Here is a 27310-nt window from a genome sequence, read left to right as displayed (position 1 = left end):
ATCTCAACCACCAAAAACTCTTGTTCCTTCCTATTATTGCTTATACTCTCTCTACAACAAGATTAGAAATAAGGGCAAAATAGTTTCTGCTGGGTATTGGGGGGGGAGAGGGAGGGGGCGGAGTGGGTGGTAAGGGAGGGGGTGGGGGCAGTGTATGTGTATGCACATATGAATAATAAAAGAAAAATGAAAAAAAAAATAAATAAAAGGTGTTAAGGAGAATCCCATCTCAACAAATTAGATGGGCATGGTAGATAACACTTATAATACCACCTACATGGGAGGGCAGGAGTCTTGTGGTCCAAGTTTTTTTCAAGCACTACACCTATTTGAAAAATAGCTAAAGTTAAAGATCTTGGCTTGTGGCTCAAGTAACAGATTGCCTATCCAGCAAGCACAAGGCCCTGAGTTCAAACCCAGTACCTCTATAAAAGAAAAGTTTTTTAAATCTAATTTTTAAATCACTTTTTCATGAAACAGCACTGTGTTTCACTGGTTGCAGAAGTACAAATATTATCAAGTAGGATTCTTTCTTTGGAAAACTGTGCATTATTCACACTTTTCCCTATGTGTTTATAGACGTTCACACACACTTAATTTTTTCAAAAAATCATATTTTCCATTATCCTGAAACTTTTTATTTAACAACATGACAAGGAAAACGTTCAGCAATATTTCCTGCAATTGCCCATTCTCTGTAATGGCCATGTATTGTAATTTTCTGTGAGGTGTGTTCACTGTAGCCATTGAAGTTCTAGAGAGAACATCCTACACACAAACATGTCCATATGAAATTATGCAGGACAGATTCCTAATGTGTAGATTGACTGAATCAAACAGAATGTTATAATTTTCTTTAAAAGATTCATTCCAATTTATATTACCTCAAAAGTAGTTTATTCAGATTCACATAGATAAAATCTATGGGAAAACAAGTTTTGCCTTACTTTTTACTATTTAAATATCAGTGATTTTTTGTTATAGTTTGTAGTATTGGTTATTTCTGTGTCAATTGCCAGTTTGTTGTTTTCATCCTTTCTCATTACCATTGTTTATATTTTTGATTGATGCTTCATAGTATTATCCAATATGCAATAATACCAATATTTTGTATTGTAGTACTGTACAATAGTACAATCATTTTAATGAAATTTAATAAAGACACATGAAGTTGCTTTTGCAATACTAACTACAATATATGTTATTGGTTTTATTTTCTTTACAAATGTATTAATTATTATATAAGTTGCATAAAATATTCTGTACACATTGCTATAGTTATCTAGCTTTCTGAAATAAGTTTTAACTTATTTTTTAAATAAATTCATGATTTTGGATGGAGGATTATTTCTGGAAAACTTCAATGATGGTCTTTCTTCATATCAATACAGACAACTAGATATTCTTCAATGTTCATGATGTGAATTGTGAAGTACTCCCTGATGTGTACCTTAAAAGGAGGCTTTGTAGTATTTGTGCTTTGATTTACCTTTTTTTCATATAATTTATGTATATTGTTTAAAATATTGCATTGTTACTAATTATGGTTAGTCATAATGTAACTAATCTTCAAGGAGAATTATTACTATGATATTTTCAGAAATGATGAATGATTTAATTTTTCTCTGATAGTTTTAAGAGAACATTAGGGCAGCAGACTACCACAGAAAGAGAAAGATTAGACTTGATTTTGTAAAGTAGGATGTAGAATGCTCCCCAAACTCACTTAATTTTGCAAGGTATCTGTAGAGAGCTATTGGTGCTGTGTCTTATTATGAAAAAAGTGAGATTGGATCTGAACATGTACACTTGGTGACATGGAAAACTGAATAATTGAGATTTTATGTCAATTCTTAAAGGTGAAAAGATATTAAGAGCATTCAGGTCAGTATAGACATAGCAGGAGAATCAATGAGCTCATCAATCCAGAGATTCTTAGTTTAATTTTATAGTAGAAAGCAAGTGGTTAACATTAATTTCTAATGGCCGAATACTTTAGAAATAGTAAAACCTACAAAATTCTATACAATAAAACCCCTTAAGGTTGATTGAGTATTTGCAAAACCTATCGAAACGGAGTGGACTGCTCAGTGATCTTGTGTCCAAGTAAAACTAGTGAACATCAGTTAAGCACAGTCAATGTTTTGAGGTATATCTTATGACTGTCAAGTTGATATTTAAAAATACAGATTTATTTTTCCTTTACCCCGAAATTTTTCTTGTGTCCATAAATATTTCAGGTTTTCAACATGTAGTGATTCCTAGGAAAATATAATTTGACTTGACAAAGTAATCCGTGAGGAGTTTTGTCATAGAAGAAGGAAATCTCACATCACAACCTTTTCTTATTGGAATCAACAGGATTCTCCCTTCAGGATCAGATACAACTAGTCTCCTTTCTTCTTTTTTCCAGTTTTAATAAACTTCCAGCAACAAAACATACAACATCTTGTAATGGTAAATGTAACAGTTGCCACGCAAGCCAGCAGGAACCCAATCACATCCAGAGAGTGGTACTGGAACCAGGTGAGGTCGTGGACAGCTGGACGAAGATGCTTGGCTCCTTTGTGGCGCATGACAAACTCGATCCAGAAGACGGCTTGATCCAGAGGCTTCACTGGCTGATCGTGGTGAATTCTTGATAACCTCATAGCATTCTCTTTATAGCTGAAGGAGAAGCAGAAAGATACCAACATCAAAGGGAAAGTTAGTTTTCCTATGCATGTTAAGTTATTGAAAGTTTCTGATTTACAAATGATTCAAAATAAATATCAAGTATAAGTGCTATAATTTTGCTTTTTTTTTCCTGTTTACAGTCATTGGTTTTTAATAGGATATTCTGATTGAAAAATATTTCCAAAGTGGAATATAGTATCAAGAAGGAAAATTTGATGTTTTTCATTGGAGTGAGTGATTTAAAGTCCTATGATTGAAACAGTAGAGATGCAATTTGAGGATGGTTTTCTGGAGGCTTTTAAAGAGTAATGTCATGGTGGGTGAAATGCCACCTTACCTGTCTCTTAGTTTCCACTATTGTCTTCTGCCCTCTATTTTTATTTTCCACCTAGTAGCCCCAATGATTATTTAACAGAACTAGTCAAATTAAGATATACTTTCCTTAAAATATCCATCTACTACTCAGGAGAATTGGAAAAAGGTAATATTCTGTTCTTGGACTCAGTGATTCTAAGTGGTCAGACCTGGCAACATTTTCAATGATCACTGCACATTTGCCTCATTACATTTGTGCTGTAGCTGTACACTGAAGTCACAATGGTGTTCTTTTGGCACCTTTATAACAACTTTCATGTTCTCTCTTCCCTTACTTGAACATTATTTATGATACACTATAAATCTTATTTTTACCTCATTTTTGAAAAGTTAACTTAAATGTGAATGGACAGAGGTTCTTTTCTTGACAGTATTAGTACATCAATTCTATACATTGGAAATAATTATAATGTTGTATCACAGATTCCATTGGTGTGATCTCTGTAAAGAGTTGTAAAAGCATTTCAAGAAAGACTTTATTAGGACCACTGTGATTAATAATAAGATTCATTGTGATGGAATTTTGTTGTGTTGGAGGTAAACACTGTGCTCGACTCTGAATATAGCAATGGTAACCTGGAATCTGTAGGCAAGGACCAGTACAAACAACAACAAAAAAACCTAAAAGCCTAACTAAGTTTTGGTAAATCAAATACTCTCTGTTAGTCTTTATATATTCATCATACTCTCTTTACTCTAATGGAACTCACATTGTCATCCAAATATTGTGATCTGATTTGTTTTCCCAGTATTTTTCTTCATTCTTTGCTGCAAATACATCTTAGAAAACCTAGCAAAACTCCAAACTCCTCAAAAAGAAGAGAATGCAGTTATACTCACGAAGGGTCATTAATGACTGTCTCCAAGGCATTTAGAAGATCTGTACTTGACATTGTGTTGAAGTCCAGTCTAACAGCTGCTCCCTTGGACTTCATACGAACAATATTGTCAGGTTGATCCCCAAACAAAGGAATGCCCACCATAGGGATCCCATGATGGATTGCCTCATAAATGCCATTGGCTCCACCATGAGTTATGAAGGCTTTGGTTTTTGGATGACCTACAATTGGGTGAATTTTCAAAAATTATTAATTATACATTTTAAGAATGAAATGAAAAAGGTGATGTATAAGGCTTTAAAAGGTCTAAGTGGCATTGATCTGTATACAATAGCTTATTATAGTTATGACACTTCATTGAAATTGTTTTAAAGTTTAGTACAAGAAACATTAAAGTCCACTGGAGAATTAAGTGAATGCTACATAGAAGAGGTTGTATGTGACTTGAGAATTGAAAAATGGAGCAATATTGTAAGAGAAGAAAAATTACAACAGTTATTATAACTTTGCAGTGTGTCCTAATTTAAAAGACTCTGAGGGACCTTTTGGAATATTTTCTCTTAAAGAGATAGTGAAGTCATTGATTTTGTGATGACCTGTGTTCAAGGCAGCAGGAAGTGTGCTTGTGTATGTATTAGAGAAAACACAAGCCATGCTTCATCATGAAATGCGTTACCACCTCATGATAAAGTTTGTGGGCTTATTTTAATGTAAAATGTAGACACCATGGTAACAGAAGACAGCATGTTATTTTCAGTGGCACTGGAAATTCTCCTGCAGCAGGAGGAATGATACTCTGAGACAATGCAGGCAGTGCCACAAGAATTCTCAGAGAGACAATTACACCTGAACTAAAAATACTTTGATCCTGCCATAGAGTATATGATTGTGAACATCAACATAACAATAATTAAAGTTTTTTCACTTCTTTAATCTTAAAAATATGAAGAAGTTAGTGTTATTTCTTATTTTTGAAATAGTAAATACTCATCTTGTTTCTTGTCAAGCTGTCACTTTTCTGAGTGGTTGGGTGTTTCTCATGTTCTCGCTTTATTTTCCAGAGTCTTACCAAGAAGGTCATTCTGGGGGATCCACTCGTATATCCGAGTATTGGATCCTAAGGTGTCTGGTTTCTTGCCATCATATCGCCATAGTACCTGTTGATATAGTAAGTATCTTATTCTTTGACTGAAATTTCAAGTTATATTAGGTTTGACTCACACAAAATTTAAAAGATTAGTTAAACTTCCATACGACAGATAAGGAAATTAAGAGATTTTAATTTCTTACTAAAGGATGGAAGGACAAAGAATATTTACACTGCTTGTACTTGCCTTTGTAATCAATAGAGCATAATATAGCCCTGATATTCGTATACATTAACTCAGAAAAATGGCCTGATAATTGATAAATTCAATGATTTATGAAAACTTAAATGATTAAAATTTAAATTAAAATGATTATAGTTTGGAAAGATGTACCTAAATATGGCTATGTATTTATTTTGTTTTGTGTATTTTATTCTAGATCTCATTTTTTAAAGTTGATAATACTTGTTATTTCTTTTTGAATGATATGGAAAGGAATTTTCTTCTGTCCACTCATACCTTAAATTATTAATTTTAATTAGCTTTCTATTGATATATAAAAGAAAGAAGTGACATAGTCAGCTGTTTGTGAGAAATAAATTATTCCAACGTGAAGGTACATGCAACTGTCAAGCACTGCTCCCCATATTATGAACTGGCAATTTTGACTTTAAGGCAGAATTTGTTAGTTTAGGTAGATCTGGAAATTCTTTATTATTTAAAAGAATAACAATATGGCTGTTGAGAAAGAAGCCTTCAAAATTGCGATGTTAGTGAATTTTGTTGAACTCTGTGTTAACATCTTGATGGTATTGATGCCTTGAAGACTACAAGTTCTTGAGAGCAGTTATTAAGAAAGTGTCTTATAGCTCAAGATCATTTTCATCCCTTCCTCAAAACTAAGGAAATGAATTTCAGATTGGCAAGCAGTTCTTAAAATCTGGATTATTATTTGAAAGAGTTATTTTCCATATTCTTGATAAACCAACTTTTTGTTTTCAGAAAACAATTACTTTAACTTATTGGGAGAAAAGTGTATCAGATAGGAAACTAAAAATTAGTTAAAACCATGCACATATCACAAGTATACTCAAGTGTATTCTATACATTAATAACAAGAAATTATTAATACACTTCGTTGAGTTGGGGGGTTCTGAATTTCTTTCTATACAAGGTTTGCTTCCTCTGTGGTCTTGGCTTTCCCTTCTCTTTCTTCAACCAGAAGCAGATATAGTTTGATTTGTTAGAAGCCCAGCTCTTGGGGATATACTTTAATGCACAGTGTCCATTTTACAGTCAGGTCCAAACTTTACACTTTCTTTTATATTTCTATGTTTCAGACACTGAGCACATTCTGTTTACCAGGGAAACTGTTTTTTACTTCTCTAAATGTCCTTTGCAAGACAGCTATTAACTAAAGGCTGATGAATTCTGGCCTACTTTTCTCTGAATAGCCCTATGAACACTTAGCTGAATTAAGCTATTTTCATATGAGGAGTGAAGGAGCTGGACTTATATTGGACAGTAAAACTGCATGATGAAATTCAGCCTCCTTTCAATACCTGCTTAACATGATTGCTGGTCCAATTACTAACAAACACTTGATTGCTTTCTGATAACATCTATAATATGCACAGTGCTCTCAGGATTCTGTATAGAAAAGGAAGACATAATAGTGCAGATTTGGTGACTGCTGTGTATCTGCCTGCAGGTCCATTCTTGTACCAAATTTTCACTTCAGCTGTGAAGTACAAATTTTCAGTTCACAATGATAATGCCAAAATTATTTTTGATAAAAACATCCTTTATACTATTTAACTATCTGTGGTATTTATTTTTATTTTATGATTTTTAGATGAATTTAAGATATGACAATTTACTTTTTTGGTACTCCTGGGGTTTGAACTTAGGGCTTGTGCTTACCTAGGAAGGTGATCTACCACTTGAGCCATGTCCAGCCCAACAATTTATTTTTAGCACATAAAGCTTTTGTACTCAATTCCTTTTCAGAGTTTAGCAAACTTATTATGTTAGTGTCTACCAAACAGGCACTTTTTCTAACCTTTTGTGGAATCTTTGCAAGCACTGATGCAATCACATTGGCTCTTTCTTCTGTCATGTTACTGACCATTGATCCTAGAGAAAACACTATAACACCATTTTCCCCAGAGCTCTGAACAAAGTCCTCCATTTCCTGTGAAGAAATAATTAGATCCATCACAAAAGAGCAACAACTTACAACACAGCAAACACTTTTGAAAGTATTATTAAATCTAAGGAAAGAAAAATCAAGTATTACCAGTAATTATTGGATAGTGTTCATCTTTACCTTTGTAAAGAAATATGTAATATGACATAAATGGCCTCTTTCAGGTATATTTCCGTAAATGTATGTGTTTGTTTATGTGCCTGTAGCAGGAAGAAAAGAAGTTGGGCTGCCAGACAATGACTGTGATAGATAATCTTAGAAATTGTTCTACCTAACCCTTAGTTTATAGTTGTACTAAAATTTAATCTATTTTCTCTGAGGTAGGTATTAAAGCTAGTTTGTAATTTTGCTTTACTTATAATCCTTACAATTGCACTGCTATGGTGGATTAATCTTATTGGGATATCTGGAGAATCATTTCAGTTTATTTTCAGTTTTTTCCTTGCCTCAGTATGAGCACTCAGGAAAAGTGGTTTATTTGGTTTTAAATCTGTATTTTCTTATCTCTAGAGTATTTATTCCTATCCTATCTTTTCTGAGAGTTTCTCAAAGTTTTCTATTATACTATCCCCAATACCTGGAGGTTAAGAATAATGGACATTTAGAAAATTGGAAATGTGACTTGGGTATACATAAAATACTCATAAAAGTTCTATTCGTATCCAGAACTATATATGTCCTCATTAGAACTGCACATGGCCCATGTTAACATTTTCACTTCATTGGAACTATCCAGATTTGTGTGAACGCATATCTGGGCTTATTTACCTGTGATGCATTTTTCCCTGGTTTTAGGCTATAAAATTGATATTCCAGTTGAATGAGTTCTGTATATACTGACATGAGAGACACTCATTCATTATCACCTCCCTGTATCCCCAACACAGCTTTTGCTCCTCAGTAAGATAGGTGCCCCAGATATTTATCTGGAGGCAAACTGGTATATCTGGGGGAGGTAGAGTATTTGAGAATTGTTTTGAATTGCGAGTTGTATACTAGGCCAAGTTTAAAAGTTCAAGTCCTTATAAACAAGAATGATTCTACATTTCTCAATGTACTTACCTACCCAGAAAACAATGGTAGAAGAGACAAAAAATTTATAAAAGTAATTTTTTCCCTATTTAAGTTTACTATTTGCATTCTATGTGTTAAATAATGATCAAATTCATACAATATGAAAGGTGTACTTTGTAATCCTAATCATTAGCATAAAATAACTTTTAAGAAGGACATTCAAGCACATAATTTTTAGTCAATAGAAACTGTCTTGATATAACAACTATTGCACTATTACTATTCTAGGAATCTTATATACATCTAGGCATACTGTGTGATTTCAGGAAAATAAAGCAGCATATAATATCCATTGTATTCTATGTATTGTCTTCTTGTGCAAAGTATCTTTCATCCGTGTGGTATATAAGCTTTCTGTCAACTACTGTTTTATTTTATGACCTCTGTTTACATATTGGTCAGTAGAATTTGCAAGTCATTTCCTTTCTATAGCATTCTTTTGTAAATAGGACTTGTCATTGGCTTACTGTAATCTTTTGTAAATTAAAAAACAGCTCATGATAAGAAATCTCTGAAAAGTGTTAATAAGTATAAAATAGGATATTATTTTCAAACAATTTCCACACAGAGATTTCTTTGGTTAAAAATCTATTTGTATCATTACAGTCTTTATTCTATGCATATACTAAATGTGCATTTGTACAATAATTAGAAAATTGTAATGTTACTGGATATTACTTTATTTCCTATAAATATAGTGATATTTTGATATTTGTTATTTTACCAACCAGCTTCCAACTAAACTCATTCTATGGCTTATGTGCTTAAAAATTCTTTAGTACAATCATTGCAATGGAGTGGTTTGTAAATACTATAAGTTAAGTAAGTTCTTAATGTAACTACCATAAAGCATTGGTTTTATATGTATATATATATTTAATAAATTTTATATATTTTATATATATACACACACATATATGTGTATAAATATATATGTATACATATACATTCATATTTTCACTTGATAACATTCTTTCCCTCTCCCACCTCCCCTTAGTCCCCTCAAAAAGACATACACAATCATGTTCTCTGTCTCTAGCTTTCTCACTGTCTCTAGCTTTCTGCATATATACAGAAAGCTACATATATATATATGGATGGTACTGAGGTTTGAATTCAGGGCTTCTGTCTTCCTAAGTAGGAACTCAAACAACTTGAGCCATGCTGGCTCCAATCCTTATTCCTTTGGTGACAGGGTCTTGCTTTTTGCCCAGGCCAGCTTGAACTGTGCTCATCCTCTTTTAAGCTTCCCTAGTTGCTAGGATGACAGATACATACCACCATATTCAGCTTTTTTCATTGAGATGGAAATCTCATTAGTTTTTATTTTTTGGTTTTTTTCTTTGTTTGTTTTTTGCCTGGGCTATCCTGGAACCACAGTCCTCTTGACTGCAGCCTCCCACAGATCTTGAATTGACAAGTATGTACCATTGTTTGGCTATTTGTTGAAATACTCTCTCAGAAACTTTTTCCCCAGGCTGGTCTAGAACCACAATTCTTCTGACCTCTACCTCCCAAAAAGCCGGGATTATTGACAGTGCCTGGGTGTTCCATATTTTAAGAAAATAGCTACCAATACAGATTACTTTCAGCAAATTAATCAACCAGAATCAAAGGAAAACTAAAGACCTTCCAAGATAATTATATACTAAAGGAATCATACTATTAACAAGCATTACAGAAGGTACATAAAGGAAACATACTCCAAAGGGGAATCACAATAAATAGAATACAAATATCCCAAAAAAGACATCTCAGTATAAGAGTAGATGAGCAATTGAGAATGTTAAAAAATAAATATTATTAATTTACTAAGCCATCAAACCTATCAGATGAATAAAGGAGAAAGACAAAAAAGCCAGAAGAAAAATAACTAATTGATGGGATCTAATGTATGCCTTTTGATAATAATCTTGAATATATATGGTCTTAATTTTACAATTAAATGATATAGTCTGAAAATTGGATTAAAAAAGCAAGACCCAACAATTTGTTGCCATGAAAAACTCACCTCACTGGCAAAAACATAAACATACTGAAAGTGAAATGATGGAAACTGATATTCCAAGTAAGGAATCCAAAGAGAATCAGGAGTACATGTACTCATCCTTGCAAAAATATACTTGAACCAAAATCATCCTGAAGTGAATAATAACATCATCACTACAAGGAAAATATCCATAGAGAAATTATATATATATTATATATATATATAAAATGATGAAGCAATTTTATGAAATATGCATTAATGGATATAAATGGAGAAATATGCCCTGATATAATAATAATGAGTATCCTTAATGTTCCATTTACATGAACAGAGAGACCATCAGACAGAAGAAAAAAATCAAAGAACAGAGTTTAATTAAACTTTAGAATAAATGGACTTGAAAGATATGTACATAGTATTTCATTCAAGCAATTTAAATATTCAGTGCAATAGCCATAAAATACTAATGGCATTCTTTATTTATCAATAAAAAAAGACTTAAAATTCATATGGAACCAAATAACCCTGAATCAGCCAGAGAAATCCTGAGCAAAAGACCAATGCCATAGGCATAATAATACCTGACTGCAAACTATACTACAGAGCAAGAGTAGCAAAAAACATTATATTGTCATAAAAACAAACACATAGATCAAGAACTAAGATAGAGGAACCTTAAGTAATTCACACAATTATTGTCAATTGATTTTTCTTAGTTTGTTTGTTATACTGGGGATTGAAACCAGGACCTTACACTTTCTAAGTCAGGTTCCCAGGCCTTTTAATTATAGTTTGTTTTTGAGATAGGTAGGGTCGCACTTAACTTGAGTGGGCTTACCTTAAAATCATACCTTGAAATCATACCTCTGTCTCCCAAGTAGCTGGGATTACAGACATACCCTACCATACTTGGCTATTGTCAACTGATTCTTGACAAAGTGCCAAAACTATATATTGTAGTTGAAAACTAGACCGCTCTTTCAACAAATGGTACTGGATAAATTGAATATCTACATACAAATAGTAAAACTAGGTTGTTAGCTTTCCTTCTGTACAAAGATCATAAAAGGTTTAATGATTTGTGACTATAATCCCAACTACTTAAGAGTCAGAGATCAGAATAATTACAGTTCAGACCCCATCTCAATAAAACCTGTCTGGCATGGTGCATGTATCTGTCATCCCATCTACGTAGAAATCTTCAAACATAGGAAAATGATCTGATTGGGTACACTTTTCAAAATAATAAAAACAAATGGCCAATAAATATATGAAAAATTTTAATTATATTTATCTGTCAGGGAAATGCAAATGAAAACTACATTGAGATTCCATTTCTCTTTGATTTTGATAGCTCTTATTCAAAAAACAATTAATAACAAATACTCCCAAGATACATGAAACCAGGAACTCTTATAAACTATTCTTGCAATATGAAAAGCATCATTATGAAAAGAGTATGAAGATTTTTCAAAAAACTAAAAATAAAAGTATTATCGAGTATATGACTCCTAGGACTATAACTCAAAGAAATATAAGTCAGAATAAAATAGCAATACCTGCATATCTACATTTATTGCATCAATATTCACAATATCCAAACTATAGGTATCAGTCTAGATACCCATCTCTAGATGAATGGATAAAGAAAATATGGTGTATGTAAACAATGGAATATTATTCAGCCATAAAGAAGAATGACATGACATCATTTGCAGTAAAATTACTGGAAGTCGAGGACATCATGTTATGTGAAATTGTCCACACAAAGAAAGACAAGTATTACATGTTTTCTCGCATATGTAGAAACTAAAAACAGCAACAACATAAAAACCTGAAGGGGAAGGGCACTAGAGGGAGTGTGGAGAAAGGGCATAGCAATAGAAAAGAGAAGGGAGGATGGACATGATCCAAGCATGATATTTGTGTGTAAGCAAATGTTACAGTGAAGCACATAAAGTTGTACATTGATATATTTTAATAATTACAATAAGAATTATACTTAAAAAATTGCATTCTGCTGGATGCTGAAGCTCATACCTGTAATCCTAGCTAATTGGAAGGCTGAAATCAGGCGGATCATGATTTGAGATCAGTCTAGCAAATTGTTCCTGAAACAGCACCTCCAAAATAACCAGAGCAGAAATGGACTGGAGGTATGGCTAACACAGTAGAGCTGCTGCAGTGCAAGTGTGAAGCCCTGAGTTTGAACACAAATCCCACTGAAAAAAATCTTGTTTTCTACTATTTCTTTTAAAAAGATGTTAATTTAAAATATTCTAGATTCTTATCTTCCTTCTTATGAAGTACAATGCTATTTGCTGACAATTCTTACTTGTAAAATCAATGGTTTATTTTCAAAAACAAGTGATATGATCCAATATGTCTGTATTTTATATGCCCTATGGAGTTTCTCTGTACTCATTCTGTTGGGAAACTCTGATGCCAAAACCCAAGAGAGAATTTGTTTTCTTTTACTTTCTTTTTTTACAGTACTGGGGTGTAAACTCAGAGCCTCATGCTTGCTAGGCAAGTGCTCTACCTCTGAGGTACTCAGCTAGCTGCATGTGACTGTAGGGAGTAGCTCTGAGGTGTGCTATAGGATTGGTACATGGAAGAATCACCACTCTGCTAGGGTAAACAATCAGTCATGCTCTATACATAATGATCTGGATCTCTAGTGAATAATGACTTAAATACTGGAGCAAAAGCAAGAAATTGTTGAGTTTGGCATCAAATATTGTGGAGAAACACAGTTCACATTGCTGAGAAATGGTATCATTGTTAATCTAGAAAGCTTGTAAAACACAAAAATAAAATGTTAGTGTTTCCTCTTGCTCATTTGATTGGCAAACTCTGACATTTACATTTAATTAATCTGCAGAATATCAGTTATGTAGAACTTTTCTAGAGACTACAGCATCATTCTGTTGGAAAGCCAGTTCTAATTAAATGTGACATTATAGCTTAATTGTTTGGCTCAAATTGGCAAATTAATATTATTTGTTATAGAAGAGTTGCTATACTAGCCTTGAACTTGCTATGTCAGCAGAAAAAATAGATGGTTGTTTGCTCCAGCCACATTGTGTCTTTCTAGTTACAAAGTTGAACATAATTTAAATTCTTGCAGTAGCAATGTTTAGCAAATGACAAAATGTATCATTTTAAAAATAGCCATTGTAACTATTTATCCTACCATTACCATTTTAATGTGTAGTTAGGGTCTTTAGATGATAAAATTTAGTGGTTCATAAAAAATAGTATGTGATAGAAACAAAAACTTGAATATTATACCAGTCAATGTATCTGAATCACTAAGCATGAAGAACATTTTAAGTTTTTTGTCTGCATTAACAAGTTTTTTCCACATAACACAACATGAGATTGGACTATTAACATATGAGTTAATATAGTCATCTCTATGAATCTTCTAATCTATTTTCTATCATCTGCTGGTTCAATTCTTACAACAGTTTCCTAAATAATTCCCTTTACATATTTGTCCTGTTGCAATCCAACAGGGTGATGGTATTTTGAAATACTCTTTAAAAAGAAAATCTTGTCTCCCATGCTTAAGACATTTAATTTAGCACTGTCAATAAGTGTTCCAAGTTTCTAATAATTATATCACTCCAACTTACTTCTCCAGCATCATTTGCCTCGAATTCATCTTCATGCTGCTAAAGAAAATTTGAAGCTCTTGAGAACTAGCTTTATGTTTCTCTCTGTATCATTTATTTTATTTATCTATTTAATTTAGTTTTTTCAGTGTCTTTCATTTCATCTTATCCCTTTACCTGTTTTTGTACATTGTACATATCTCATCATAGTTAATCAAGGATTTTAGAATGTATTCTGTGATCTCTGCTGATCTTTCCTTACCATCCCTGGTGAATATCTCTCTCACAACTCAGACACCATGAATGAGGAATGTACAGTCATTTTAACCAAACTGCAGAACAAACCAATCACAGCAACAAAAATAGATATACCTTAGGCAGGGGTTTGGCAGGCTTGCACTGGAGTCCTCCAACAAAGACAAAATTTGGTAAGAGTGGGCGAGGGAATTCCAAATCCCAGTACGTTCGAATAAGCCATATATCAGCTTTCCCCATTGTCTCAAATAATGTAGTGGGTCTTCCTGAATCAAGAAAAGAATGTGCAAGACAGGATAATGATGAAATTGTATATGTAATATAGCATGTGACTTCCTGAAATGAGTTGGAAAACTGTCCGTAATATATTTATTGTGTTTTGAATTAAAAAAATGTTTTTAAAATGTTGAAATTACAGCTATCTGCATTAGGAATAGACACAATATTTATTAAGTTGTGAATGATATCTTATGTTATTATAGGTAAATATTTTAATTTCTAAGTGAGTAATCTGAGCTATACAAGGGGAAATAATTTCCCTAATGCCACATAGATTTATGTTAATTAATCATGTGTAAATACTTAATGTACACAGCTATGATCATTAAGTCACTTGCTGAGAGTCATAATTACTGGTTTTAAGACATATGAAAAGTATAGTAAAAGGCATGTATAAGTTCACTGGCAAAAATTCAGTTGTTCAGTTTTCAAAGTTATAATTTCCTAGAGTGATCTGAACAAATGATGACCATGGGGTTTTACATATCTCCACAATATAAGCATTCCCACAGTACTTCTGAGATTAAATGATCATTTTATATTTTCATTTCATCTTCTAATTTTATATCCTCATAAACTGTCCTTCAAAGGGAAAGGAAGTTTGGATTTCACAGTGATAAAAACACATAGCTTACCTAGAACTTCACTATAAAATTGATTCCACTTTTTCTCATCAAATGTTTGGAACCAAAAATCAAAGTACAGAACGTACAGCATATTTTTTACCCTCTCCATAAATGTCATTCGATCAGTTAGTTCGGACATAATAACAGGCACATAGGAAGGAGGGAATGGGACACCCCCACTGTACTTCTCATGTGTGTTGCCAGGAAGGCCGCGGAGAGTGTACACAAAAGGGATGTTCAGTAGCTCAGCAAGCAGCTCACCACAGGGAACCACGGCATCTGCAAGAAGGACATCAAACCTTGACTCCTTTAGTTTTGTCATAAGTTCCTTGTTCAAAACCATGTCTCTGCAGGATGTTTCCATGACATCAGAATAATCCTTGAAGAATTTTTGTAGCTGTGAATAATATGTCCAAAATGAATATTTTGAAAAATCATATATAAATTTATCGGTTAACATTTTTAAAAGATCTTCCAAAATAGTTTTATTCAAAGATGAAGGGCAAACTTCAAATTTGATAGTAGATGATTTACTGGGATCAACAAGAATGGAAGTTGATGATGTCAAGACAGTCACTTCATGTCCTCTCTGCACAAGTTCATCAAGGATTGTCTTTATATTCATCCAATGACTATAATCCATGGGCAACACCACCACCTTTCCACAACTTCCAGAGGTAAAGTAACATGTCAGCTGTATCAGAAGAAGAACTGAAGTCCATTTCATAGACATCTTAGTCCAATGTAATGTTTCTTTTACTTTGGCTGTTTCTCTCTGAAATTTCATTCTTGTAATAGAGGATAAATCAATCAATAAGTTAAAGTATAACACCTCTACTTGAAAGTTAATAAATAATAAAAGTTTAATCTTATCAATCTTAGATTAATGAATACAAGGTAAGTGAACTCAGAGTCATAAAATCTTGTGTGACTCATTAATTTTTATGTGTTCTTACCCATATAAAATTAAATACTCTTAGTGTTAAATTCACCTGTCTTAAAAAAATCACATTTTATAGTGTCGTTGACGAAATTGGCCTCAAGAGGCTCTTGGGTCTGCAGTCTCATTTGCATAGTGCTAAAGATCAAACTATAATACAGAAAAATCAGCATATTGTGAATGTCATAATTTATTTTTAAATGATTATATATAACACATATCACATAATTCACCAGTTTAGTGTTTATAATGCAATGTTTCATAATATATTCCAATTGTGCAATTATTACAAGAATTCATTTTAGATTAGTGTGAGAAATATGCTCGCCTATCCAAACATAAAGAATGAACTCAGAGACACATGGAGTAGAGTGGAAGTGACACTCTAATGGTGATCTTCACAGATAGATTGCACGATTAGTAGAGACACAGGAAGTGCTTACATTATGTAGTGTGCAAGTCTCTCCCCTGGTTCCTCATTGTCTGAGTACTGTAGGTGCCGCATTCTTCCTCACCCTCCCCACATCAACTACATTTCTTGTTGAGTTATTTGAAATAGCTCTCTCTTGGAATTGGTCAAATTCTAGAGCAGGCTTTAGATGGTATATTTCCTTTATGGCGAGAAGGTGTCCCTGTGATATGTGCTTTCTGGAACACACACAGTTTTTATCCATTTCCTCATTCTGTCATGATTTATCCCTTCCAGTTTAAGTTCCCATATCAATTGGCCCTCCCCTGACATCTGCAAGCCAATACACAAGCAAATTGCCAGGGTTAAATGCCTTGCCTTGAAAATGGACCACCACTATTTCTAACAAATCCTTCTTTTCTTTTTTACTTTTACTGGCCTTCTTTTCACTCCTGTGTTTTCTGTTTTTCAAATTGTTCTAGAATCTAGTGACTTTCCTCAGCATAGAAGAGTGTATCTAATTTGGTTCCTAATAATAGCAAACTATTCTACTGATAGGCTATGGTAATCTGTTAATTACTGCCTCTATTAGTCTCTGTGCTAATCCTTTTACACAGGGAATCATACAACACCCAACAACTGTCAGGACTCCGGTTACAATGATGGAACCATCTTTATAACCATCCAAGTGAAAGTGTTATCAATGCTTACATTTTCATACAGCTCATTAGCCAAAGTCATTAGGCCCTGGAATACCTTTGTGATTGTACCATCAGGAGTTGTATTATTGGAAATAAAAAAATTATTATTTTTTTTTTTTCCTCCCAACATAACACAAAGTCTCACTTTCTCTGCCAGAATCATGTGCAGCACTATTCTGTTTTCCCAAGCCATTCATCTTGTAGTATCTAATGGCTAGCCACCCCCTGAAGAGCATCCCAGGCATAACTGATAAGCCTCTGTGAACTATAATAAATATAATTAATCCACTCCATGTTTTTATTAATAGTAGACCACCAGAAAAATGCAGACTCAAAACCAGCATCTAGCTGTTTGCCAGCTTAAATTCCTTGGGGTAACTATTGAGTCAATATATATATATATAATTCAAAACACCCTGCTATTGCTCTACATGCCTGATAATTACTTTTTTGCTGTTTTGGTACCTGGTAGAATGCAAAGGGGAATGGAATATCTAATTGAACTAAGGTGCAAGTCTCAGCTTAGTTGATGGTATTATGTCATGGAGGTTCTTTTCCCACAATACCACCAGACATCAGCCTGGGATATGTGGAGAGCTGAGTTTTGCCAATGCTTGACTTAATGATGATGTTTAAGACGTAGGTATATGTTCTCCCATGGGTCTAGTGAATTCTGCTCCCTGCCTAGACAGGCAAGAACAATAGTTCACATTTCCTATAAAGAAAGAAGGGATTGCTCTAGAGCCTGATCTTTACAAAATGGGAAAGTGAAAAGACAGACTCTCACAGGTCACATTACCTATGCATCTTTTTCTTGATATAGAGCCAGCATGTAATCCATTACTCCTATATCAGTATTCCATCTGAGGGGAAATGGAACCACCTAGCCTGTGACCATCTGGCAGCATACACATAGCAATTGCTATTGTTAATAGCCTGTACAGTAAATTTGACGCATTCAACCCAGTTATTTGTATCACAGGACCCTGTCTTAATCTCCAGAGTCTGTTTTAAGTCTTTTATCTCAAATATTCTCTATTTTAATTCCCAGATGGGGTCATTATTTGACACATCATAGTCCCTATCAGGATCTAGGGTTGTACTGGGACCATCTGGGCATAGATTGTATTTATAACCAATTGGAGGGTTAGCCATTCTAGAGGGTCCCCTCCTGAGACAGCTGCTCCTAATCCATAAACCTGTGGTGCTATGTTAGGTTGTTGGTCTAGAGTAGTTGGGTTGTCTATGGTCAAAAGTATGGAATTACATTGTAAATTTTAGCAATAGTTTGGTGTACTGCCTTTAGATAAATGTAGTTTAGCTTGTAAGGTAGCCAGTTTGGAATTAACCCTTTGGGCAGAAAAAATCCAACCCTTATACTGGGTTGTCCACCAAACCTCACTCCAAATAGAGCAGCACGGAGGTTACTTATGACTCCCCCACTCTTTCTCCACATAGGTTCTAGACAGAAGTGTTTATTCTCCCCTGAGAGATGCCTTTTAGTACTCCAAATTTCCAAAGATAAGACTTGTCAAGCATCAAATGTGATAGCTTGGTATAGGGGGTTTTGATTACGTTAATGACTAGCTTAACTGGATATTCAGAGTTTATGTATTACATAATAACCCATCCAAGCCAGAGCAATTTAGAGAGAGAGAAACAGCCCTTGGTTGAAGTTAAGGAATGGGTCTATCAATTTTTTTCTTTAGAATAACCTTTAGGAACTCTTTTAATAACCCATGTACTTCCCACTGATCTGTAGCTTCTTTTTCCTGGGCTTCTTTACCAGTCTTTTAGCTTGGGTGTAATGAGTTTACCCTTTTTTACCTGTTCATACTGCCATCTCAATAGTCAAGAGCACTTGATAGAAGCCTTCTCACTGGGTTGGAGCTTGTCACCCTTCCAAATCTTGATCAGTACTAGGTCACCAAACTGAAAGTGATGAACTGTGAATTCAAGAGGCAGGACTGGGCAAGGTGTCCTTTTAACTTTAAGGGATGACAGGATAGAAGATATGGGCAATATATAGTTTCTTAAAAAGTGATCTTTTGTCTTCATAGTAGTAATATCGGCAGTCCTGCCCAGGTATGGGAGCCCATATAATATTTCATAAGGAAGTAGTTCCACATCTTTCCTTGGAGCTGTCCTTATCCTAAAGACAGCTATTGGGAGACACTTGGTCCAGGGCAGTTTGGTTTCTAGGATAAGTTTGTTAATTTGTTTCTTAAGGGTCTAAGTCATTCTTTCCAACTTTCCTGAGGAAGCTGGATGTCAAGAAGTATGATAGTCCCAATTATGGTCCAAACTCTCCATTATTCCCTTTAACACCTTTGAGGTAAAGTGACTTCCATTGTCTGAGTCAGTATTTTCCACAAGACTGAACCTATGTATAATCTTCTCTTAGACTACTTTAATGATGCTCCCTGCCATGGCAGTTGAGAGGGGGAAGGCTTCCACACAACTAGTGAAGTGATCTATTATGACCCGTAGATATTTTTGTCATCCCACCGTAGGCATCTCTGTGAAGTGTACCTGAATGCTCTGAAATGGTTTTAACCTAGGTTGTCTTTCCCCTTTCATCTGTTTCCTTACTATCTTTTTGTTTATTGTTTGGCAAGTGAAACATTCTCCATACACCTGTTTAGTAATGGTATAAATACCCACACATGAATAATTCCTAAGAATTACATCACACATAGCTTGGGAACTCCAGTGATTCCCCTTATGCAGTAAGGACATCACTTCCTTCATCATGGGCTTCTTTATCATTTTCCTTCCTTCAGCTAGTATGCACCCATTTTTTATCTCCTGTTTCAATTGCTCCTCTATTTTATGTATTTTTTTCTTTTGTGGCCACCACTATGTCTTACTGCTACCTATATTCTATACTCAAGGAGTAGAGAGCTTGAAGTCTTTTGGGGAAAGGGGGAGTAGTATTGAATCATTAGCTGCTTCCTGCTGACATGGTACTTAGTTATAAGTAAGGAGTTTCTGGCTCTTGCTCTCTAATCAGTGGCAATAGAGGAAGACAAATCACCTTTTAATATTAGGTCTGCCCAGTGATCCATGACAGTGGGAGATGCAATCATGTGCCACAATAACTAGCAAGAATTAACCATCAGGATGAGGTAGTAGATAGATTTTCTGGGAATCTGACTGTAGATGCCTTAGAGATGGATCCAAACGTAGGTAACAAAATACTTAGACCAGTTATTATTAGAATATATTTAAATTTTTAGCAATTGACAATACAATTTTCATTGCATACAGTATTTTAGGATAATTATGTTGGATAGCATTAATTAGTACTATTAGGTCCTCTTTATCTCTCAAATATATATTTAAAACTCATGTTTTAGTGTAAATTAACTAAATATGTTTCTTATCAATAGAATAAATCCACCTTTCAATTTTACCTTTAGAGTAAATGAATTTTTAATAGGTACAATATGTTTTTTATTGCAGATAAACTTAATGAGTGACAAATATTCAATCCTTAAAGTGGCACTATTCATTTTTTTATTTTAGAAAACATTACATGGAGAACTTAAGTACATTTAAAATTTAAAAACAACAATGATTAGCATCATAGCCACACAGATGTCATATTTATTTAGACTTTACCTTTTGAGTAGAATTTACAGTCTTTGGCTAAGAAAGATAAGAGATATGAAGTTCTAACAAAAATCAAAGCTTTTTCGACTGCTTACATGCTTAGGGAAATAGTGACAGTGTCCCTAAATAGACTTGTTTTCTACTTAAAAAGTACTTATCATTTTGTATTAAACTTATATAACTTTAACTCTGTAAATATCTGTATAGCATTTAAGTGAAGTTTAGACTTGTATCCCACACATTTTAAGGGTGTTAAATGTATTGAAATCACTGAAAAGAAATATACTTAATAAACTGATTTAGTTAGCAGTTTCCTAAAGAGTCAAAAACCTGATTAATTCTACAAGGAATTAATTATCTGATAAAATCTTTCTTATATGCCAGTTTAGCTAATATCACTAAGAGTACTTTTAAGACAAAATCAGATGCTAGCTTTAGATTAATTTACTAAATTTTGACTTTAAAAAATCATTTAGATAATTCTGTAAATTATAGCATTTTAGTTATATGCATGAACTTTTTATAAGTTCTGTCTTTTATATTTTTAAGACCTACTCATTTATTTAGTTGCCTTTTGAACATTGAGGTTTTTGTCCCTTTTTATTATGGAACAAGACTATAGAGCAAACCTTATCCTATAAAATCCTTTATCTAAAAGTCTTTTCCTCCTACCTTTAACCATTTTTCTACTGTAAATAGGATATTCATCAAGGATGTTATGTTAGCCCATGTATAAAAACTAGGTCCCAGAACTAGTTTAACTGTTCTTCTAATTCCAGGGGACCTTCTAAAATGGGTTTCATCTCTTTCTTAAAAGTCCTAACCTCTGTACATGTGAGAGGGGCATTCACAAATCCAATTAGTCCTGGCCCCACGAGACCTTCCTGAGAGGAAACATTGATTGCTTAGATTGCATGGGAACACTTTCAATATCCTTTCTGCACTGTTCTAATTCTTTTCTTAAATTTGGGTAAGAGGCTGTTGACTCAACTTCTTTACAATCATTAGTCCCTGTTTCTTCTGAATCCTTTTTGTCCCTGGCTCCTCCTGCTCCCTAGTCTGCAGAACATATGGGGTGGGTAATCTTGATAAGGGATCCCAGAGTCCTCCCTTGAGGCCCTCCTCTTTGTCTTTAAGGTGAAACATAGCAGCCTGTCCCTATAACCAACAAAAGGCATAATCTTTTTCCTCCTGTGTGCAAGATGTACTTCATTTACATAAATAACTAGAGCTTGCCAAACCCAGTCTTCATCTGAGCCAAACTTGGGTCAAAAGACAAAAGGTCCCCAAATCGGGTCTTTAGTCCATATAAGCAACAGTATTTGGTCATCTTTTGTTTCTTCTTGCCCTTGGTTTGGGAGGCTATCTCCCCAGAACCTCAGCATTCTCCCCAGTGTACTATCCAGTGGAATGTACAAGGTAGCCTCCTTGGCTTTGCTTCAATTGATTTCACTATGTCAAGAATCTCTTTTTTCCCCATTTTTGGCAGGTCACCATGACTATCCTATGTACTCAACCCCTCATTCTGGAGGTTTCTTGCACACCCAGATACACTCAAACATCCTCCTTGTAGGATTCTTGCTCACCCCTAAATTTGCTTCCTCTCTTACTAGCCATTTCCCTTGTGGGAGAATGAAACATGGATTGGGATTTACACATCTTAGTCAAACACATTCAACGTCCAAAAATGCCCAAATACCAAGTAAGTATTTATGGTCCAATTTTCCTACTTTATGAGGTTGCCTGGTTGCCACAATACCTGCTTTTCCCTCATGTGTCACTCTCATTGTCTTCCAGAAAGCCATCTCACATTTGTCCATTGCTTCCACAGAGAGATGGGGCACACAGCTGAGCAGGCCACCCAAAACTGGGTAGGACATGTCTTCCCCTACAGCATGGCCCCAATCTACAGGGGCACAAAGACAAACCTTATACTCAACTATCCAAACACAAAGAATGGACTCACAGACAAGTGGAGTACAGTAGAAGTGAGACTCCAGGGGAAATCTTGCAATATCTGATGCCTGAAGAGCAGAGACACAGGAAGGCATTATGACAAACATTAAGTTGTGTAGTAGCCAAGCCTATCCAGGTTCCTCATGTGCTGAGTTCTATGGGGTATACATTCTTTTCCAGGACATCACGTAGATTTACTATTTGGTTATTTAAAATATGGTTCTTATTATTTAGCCACCAATTCAAACTTGCTCAATTCCTGCAAGTCACATTTCTAGGCTATGACTAGTCTATTTCTGTCTCTATTGATTTGCATTTTATGGAAATGTATGGATATATTTCTGTATTTTAAAATCTATATAATTGATCCATATATCTCTTTATATTTCTGTTAAATACTTTGTTGATTACCACAGATATTTTGTTGTTTTTGGAAGCAGGAACTGTAAGTATTCCAATATGCTGTGTTTAAGATAGTTTTTGATATTTTTAATTCCCTTGAATATGTATATGTATTTTAGGGTCATTCATGCTGTGGAGTTAATTTACATTTTGATAGGGCTTTCTGTGAATCAGTATGTCATTTAGTAGTGTGTTGCAATTAAAACAATATTAAATATTTCAATTCAGGAATATGACATGTGTTATGATGTATTTCAATCTCTAATCTTTGCACAATGCTTTACAGCTTTTCACAGTCTGTGTTTCATACATATTTTCGTGAATTTATTACTAAGTATTTTGGTGATTTTTAAATTGTTTTATTTTCCTAACTTCATTTTGATATTTTATTGCAAGTGTGTAGAATAAACTTGAAGTGTGATGTTGATTTTTACACCAAAAAGTTCTTTAAAATATTACTTTTCAAGTGGACCTTTACAGATATCCTATGTAGATGTTCATATCATATATCAATAAAAATAATTTTGATATACTTGTTTCCAATGTGGATTCCTTTGCTTCGTATTCTTTCTTTATTGTTTTGGCTAGTATCCCCAACACAGTGTTCAGTTGACATGAGAGAATAACTCCTCTGCATTTTTCCCTTATCTGAACATTAATCATTCTCTTTCCATGAAGTATAAATTTAAGTGCATTTTATCAGTTGAGTAAATTTATCTCTGCTAATGAAGAGACAATGTTTATCATGTATCTATGTTCATGGTCATTAGTTTTATATTACTGCAATAAAATATCTGAGACAGAAAACAAAATAATGAGTTATCTTTTGGTTAGTATTTTTGGTTATCTCAGTAACAGATCTCTTGGATTCATTGGATTGAGCCTCTGGCCATGCATTACATCATGGAAAGTAGTACTTAGAAGAGCTAAAATGCTTATTCCATGGTGCGGATATGTAAAAATGATAAAAGTCTGAGGTTTCCATATCACCTTCCATGGCACACCCCAATAAGCTAACGTCCATTAAGTAGTTTTCACCTCCCTCCATCATTGACATGGGCTGGTGAGAAAGCCAAAAACAAAAGGGTTTTCTGTAGAAATTACTGAAAACATAGCATTCTGTAATTTACTGAATTAATTTTTCAGTTCTAACAATATGGTGTGGAATCTTTAGAATTTTCTACATAGAAAATCATGTAATCTGTAAAGAGACATATTTCTTGATTTCTTATTTAGATGATATTTATTACTTTTCATTGTACATAGAATGAAATTTTCTGGCTTGGACTTTCAGTTCTGGGTTTAATGGGAATGATGAGAGTGCATTGTTTCCTTATTTCTCATCCTAGAGAAAATGCTTTTACTTTTTCAAACTTTAATATAATATTAGCTCTGGCTGAGTTATATAACCATTATTATGTGGAGATTTATTCCTTCCTTTCCCAGTACATTGAACAGTTATTATCATAGAGATATTAAAGTTGTTAAATGCTTCTTTTCCATAAAATGTGTAAAGGACATTTTATGTTTCATTTCTCTATTTTGTTAATGCAATATATCAAAAACTTACTTTTTACTTGTTGAAACAATTCTTGAAATGCCATGTTAGGCATTTTGTGACAATTCTAATGTGCTGAATTCAGAATTTTTGCTTCCATATGCATCAAAGATATTCGTCTGTATTTTTCTTGTGATGTCATGATTGGCTTTTGGGTGAAGATAATTCTGTTCAAATAAAATGAATTTGTAAATGTTTCCTTCTCAATTCAATGATTCAGAAGAATTAGTGTAAAATCTTCTTTTGCTCTTTCATAGAATTCACCAGTCTAAGTCATCCTAGGATTTGTTAAGAGATGTAGATTGCTGACTCAATCTAATTTTTCATTGTCAGTTTGCTCATATTTTCTATGTCTTCATGATTCAGCTTTTGTAGATTGTATGGTTCAATGATTCTGTTTCTTTTATTTCTTCAAGTTTAGCCAACTTGTTAATTTATACTTGCACACAAGAATGTGTTATACTTTATATATTCTGTAGAATTAGTTTCAATGTCTCCTTTTGGTCTCTATATAGTATATACTAGATTGCTCTTTCCCTAATGATTTTTATGTGATGTATTACCTGTTATTGAAAGTGAAGAATTAAAATCTCTTCCTATTATTGTATATCTGTCTTATTTCTTCCCTGAGCTTTGTCAATGTTTGCTTTACTTTAAGGTACCCTGAGAAAAGTAGGAAACCCAAAACTTGAAAGTGTTTGATGTGCCCACTGGAGAGGAGTTAATATAGTAACCTTAAAATGACAAATATCACTATAGGAAGGTGACAGAGAAGTAGTGAAGAAGTGTGGTAGAGTTGAACCAATTCAGGTTGTAATACACATGTGCATGGAGGCAATGCTAGGAATCTCTCTGTATAGCTATCTTTATCTCAAGCTATCAAAAATGCTATTTCTTTCTTATTATTGCTTATGTCTTCTCTTCAACAAAATTAGAGAAGAGGGCAGAACAGGTTCTGCCTGGAAGCTAGGGAGTGGGGGAGGAGGAGGAGGGCAGGGGGCAAGGGGGATAAATGCCCCAAATAGTGTATGCACATATAAATTAATGAATAAAAAAAGTGCCATGATTTGGTCCATATATAGTTGAAATTGTTCTATTCTTAGTTAATTGACACTTTCCTTAAGTTTTATTGCCGTATTTTTCCTTTGATATTTTTTGACAAAGATGTGATTTTTCACTTATAAGCCCTGGCATCCACATTCTCTTTTGCTTAACATTTATGTAGAATACCTTTTGCCATTTCATCTTAAATATAAAGTGAATCTCTTATAGATAGGATATAAATGGGACTTGTTTTTTAATTCATCTAGTTAGTCTTTATTTTGCTTATTTACTTTTTTATTAATTTACATTTTAAGCAATTATTCATAGGAGGAAAAACTATTATCATTTATCTTATCATTCTTGTTTATTGTAGTTCACTTACTCCTCTCTTGCTGTCCTTAGACCCTTGCTGATGTTTTGGATCAAGAGCTTTGATTGTTTTATTTTTCTTTGGCTGTATTTTCTTTTTTTAATTTTATTTCTTTTATTCATATGGGTATACAATGTTTGGGTCATTTCTCTCCCCTTCCACTCACACCCACCCCCTCACTTCTTAGCAGAAACAGTTTTGCCCTTATCTCTAATTTTGTTGAACAGAGAGTATAAACATAAATAAAGAGTAGCAAGGGTTTTTGCTAGTTGAGATAAGCAAGGCTATACAGGGAGATTCCTCGCATTGATTTTTTATACATATGTGTTACATTCTAAATTGATTGCTCTCAAACTAACCTTTTCTCTAATTCCTAGACCCTTCTCCTATTGGCCTCTTGCTTTAAAGTTTCTTCATTAGTTCCTTTGAATTGAGGACATCAGATGCTTTCTTGTTTTTTGGGTTTATTACCTATTCTCATACCTCCCTTGTGTGCTCTCGCCTAATTATGTGATCAAAGTCCAGAACCCTTGCTGTGTTTACCCTTGATCTAAAATCCATATATGAGGGAGAACATACGATTTTTGGCCTTCTGGGCCTGGCTAACCTTGCTCAGGACGATGTTCTACAGTTCCATCCATTTATTTGCAAATGATAACAATTCATTCTTCTTTATGGCTGAGTAAAATTCCATTGTGTATAGATACCACATTTTCTTAATCCATTCATCAGTAGTGGGGCATCTTGGCTGTTTCTGTAACTTGGCTATTGTGAAAAGTGCTGCAATAAGCATGGGTGTGCAAGTGCCTCTGGAGTAACCTGTGTCACATTATTTTGGGTATATCCCCAAGAGTGGGATTTCTGGATCATATGGCAAATCTATGTTTAGATTTTTAAGAAGCCTCCAAATTTTTTTCCAGAGTGGTTGTACTGATTTGCATTCCCACCAGCAGTGTATAAAGGTTCCTTTTTCCCCACAACCTCGCCAACACCTGTTAGTGGTGGTGTTTCTAATGATGGCTATTCTAACAGGGGTGAGGTGGAATCTGAGTGTGTTTTTCATTTGCATTTCCTTTATGGCTAGAGATGGTGAGCATTTTTTCATGTGGTTTTTGGCCATTTGAATCTTTTCAGGAAGTTCTGTTTAGTTTAATTGCCCATTTCTTTATTGGTTCATTAATTTTGGCAGAATTTAGTTTTTGAGTTCCTTGTATATTCTGGTATATTCTGGTTATCAGTCCTATGTCTGATGTGTACCTGGCAAATATTTTCTCCCACTCTGTG

At 34.0% G+C, this 27310-nt stretch overlaps 1 protein-coding gene and 1 pseudogene across 2 annotated transcripts; both read right to left on the bottom strand.

Moving 5' to 3' along the window:
* LOC109674816 (UDP-glucuronosyltransferase 2B4-like) overlaps window positions 1-27310 on the bottom strand; it is a 722912-nt pseudogene that overhangs the window by 354174 nt on the left and 341428 nt on the right.
* On the bottom strand, window positions 594-15811 carry LOC109703160 (UDP-glucuronosyltransferase 2B4-like). Of its 2 annotated transcripts, none has more exons than XM_020188341.2 (6): window positions 15041-15811; window positions 14244-14392; window positions 7041-7172; window positions 4960-5047; window positions 3892-4111; window positions 594-2667 (listed from the first exon to the last, which is right to left on the bottom strand). In XM_020188341.2, the coding sequence occupies exons 1-6, from the start codon at window positions 15762-15764 to the stop codon at window positions 2388-2390; spliced, it is 1593 nt and encodes a 530-aa protein (XP_020043930.1). In that variant the 5' UTR covers window positions 15765-15811; the 3' UTR covers window positions 594-2387. The 2 variants fall into 2 exon arrangements, with proteins under 2 accessions (XP_020043930.1, XP_020043931.1); XM_020188342.2 differs by having other exon boundaries at window positions 15293-15811.

The sequence above is a fragment of the Castor canadensis genome, chromosome 9 (genome assembly GCF_047511655.1).
Source record: "Castor canadensis chromosome 9, mCasCan1.hap1v2, whole genome shotgun sequence".
NCBI lineage: Eukaryota > Metazoa > Chordata > Mammalia > Rodentia > Castoridae > Castor > Castor canadensis.
Note: the sequence above shows the minus strand (reverse complement) of the source record. Positions and strands in the feature narration are given on the sequence as shown.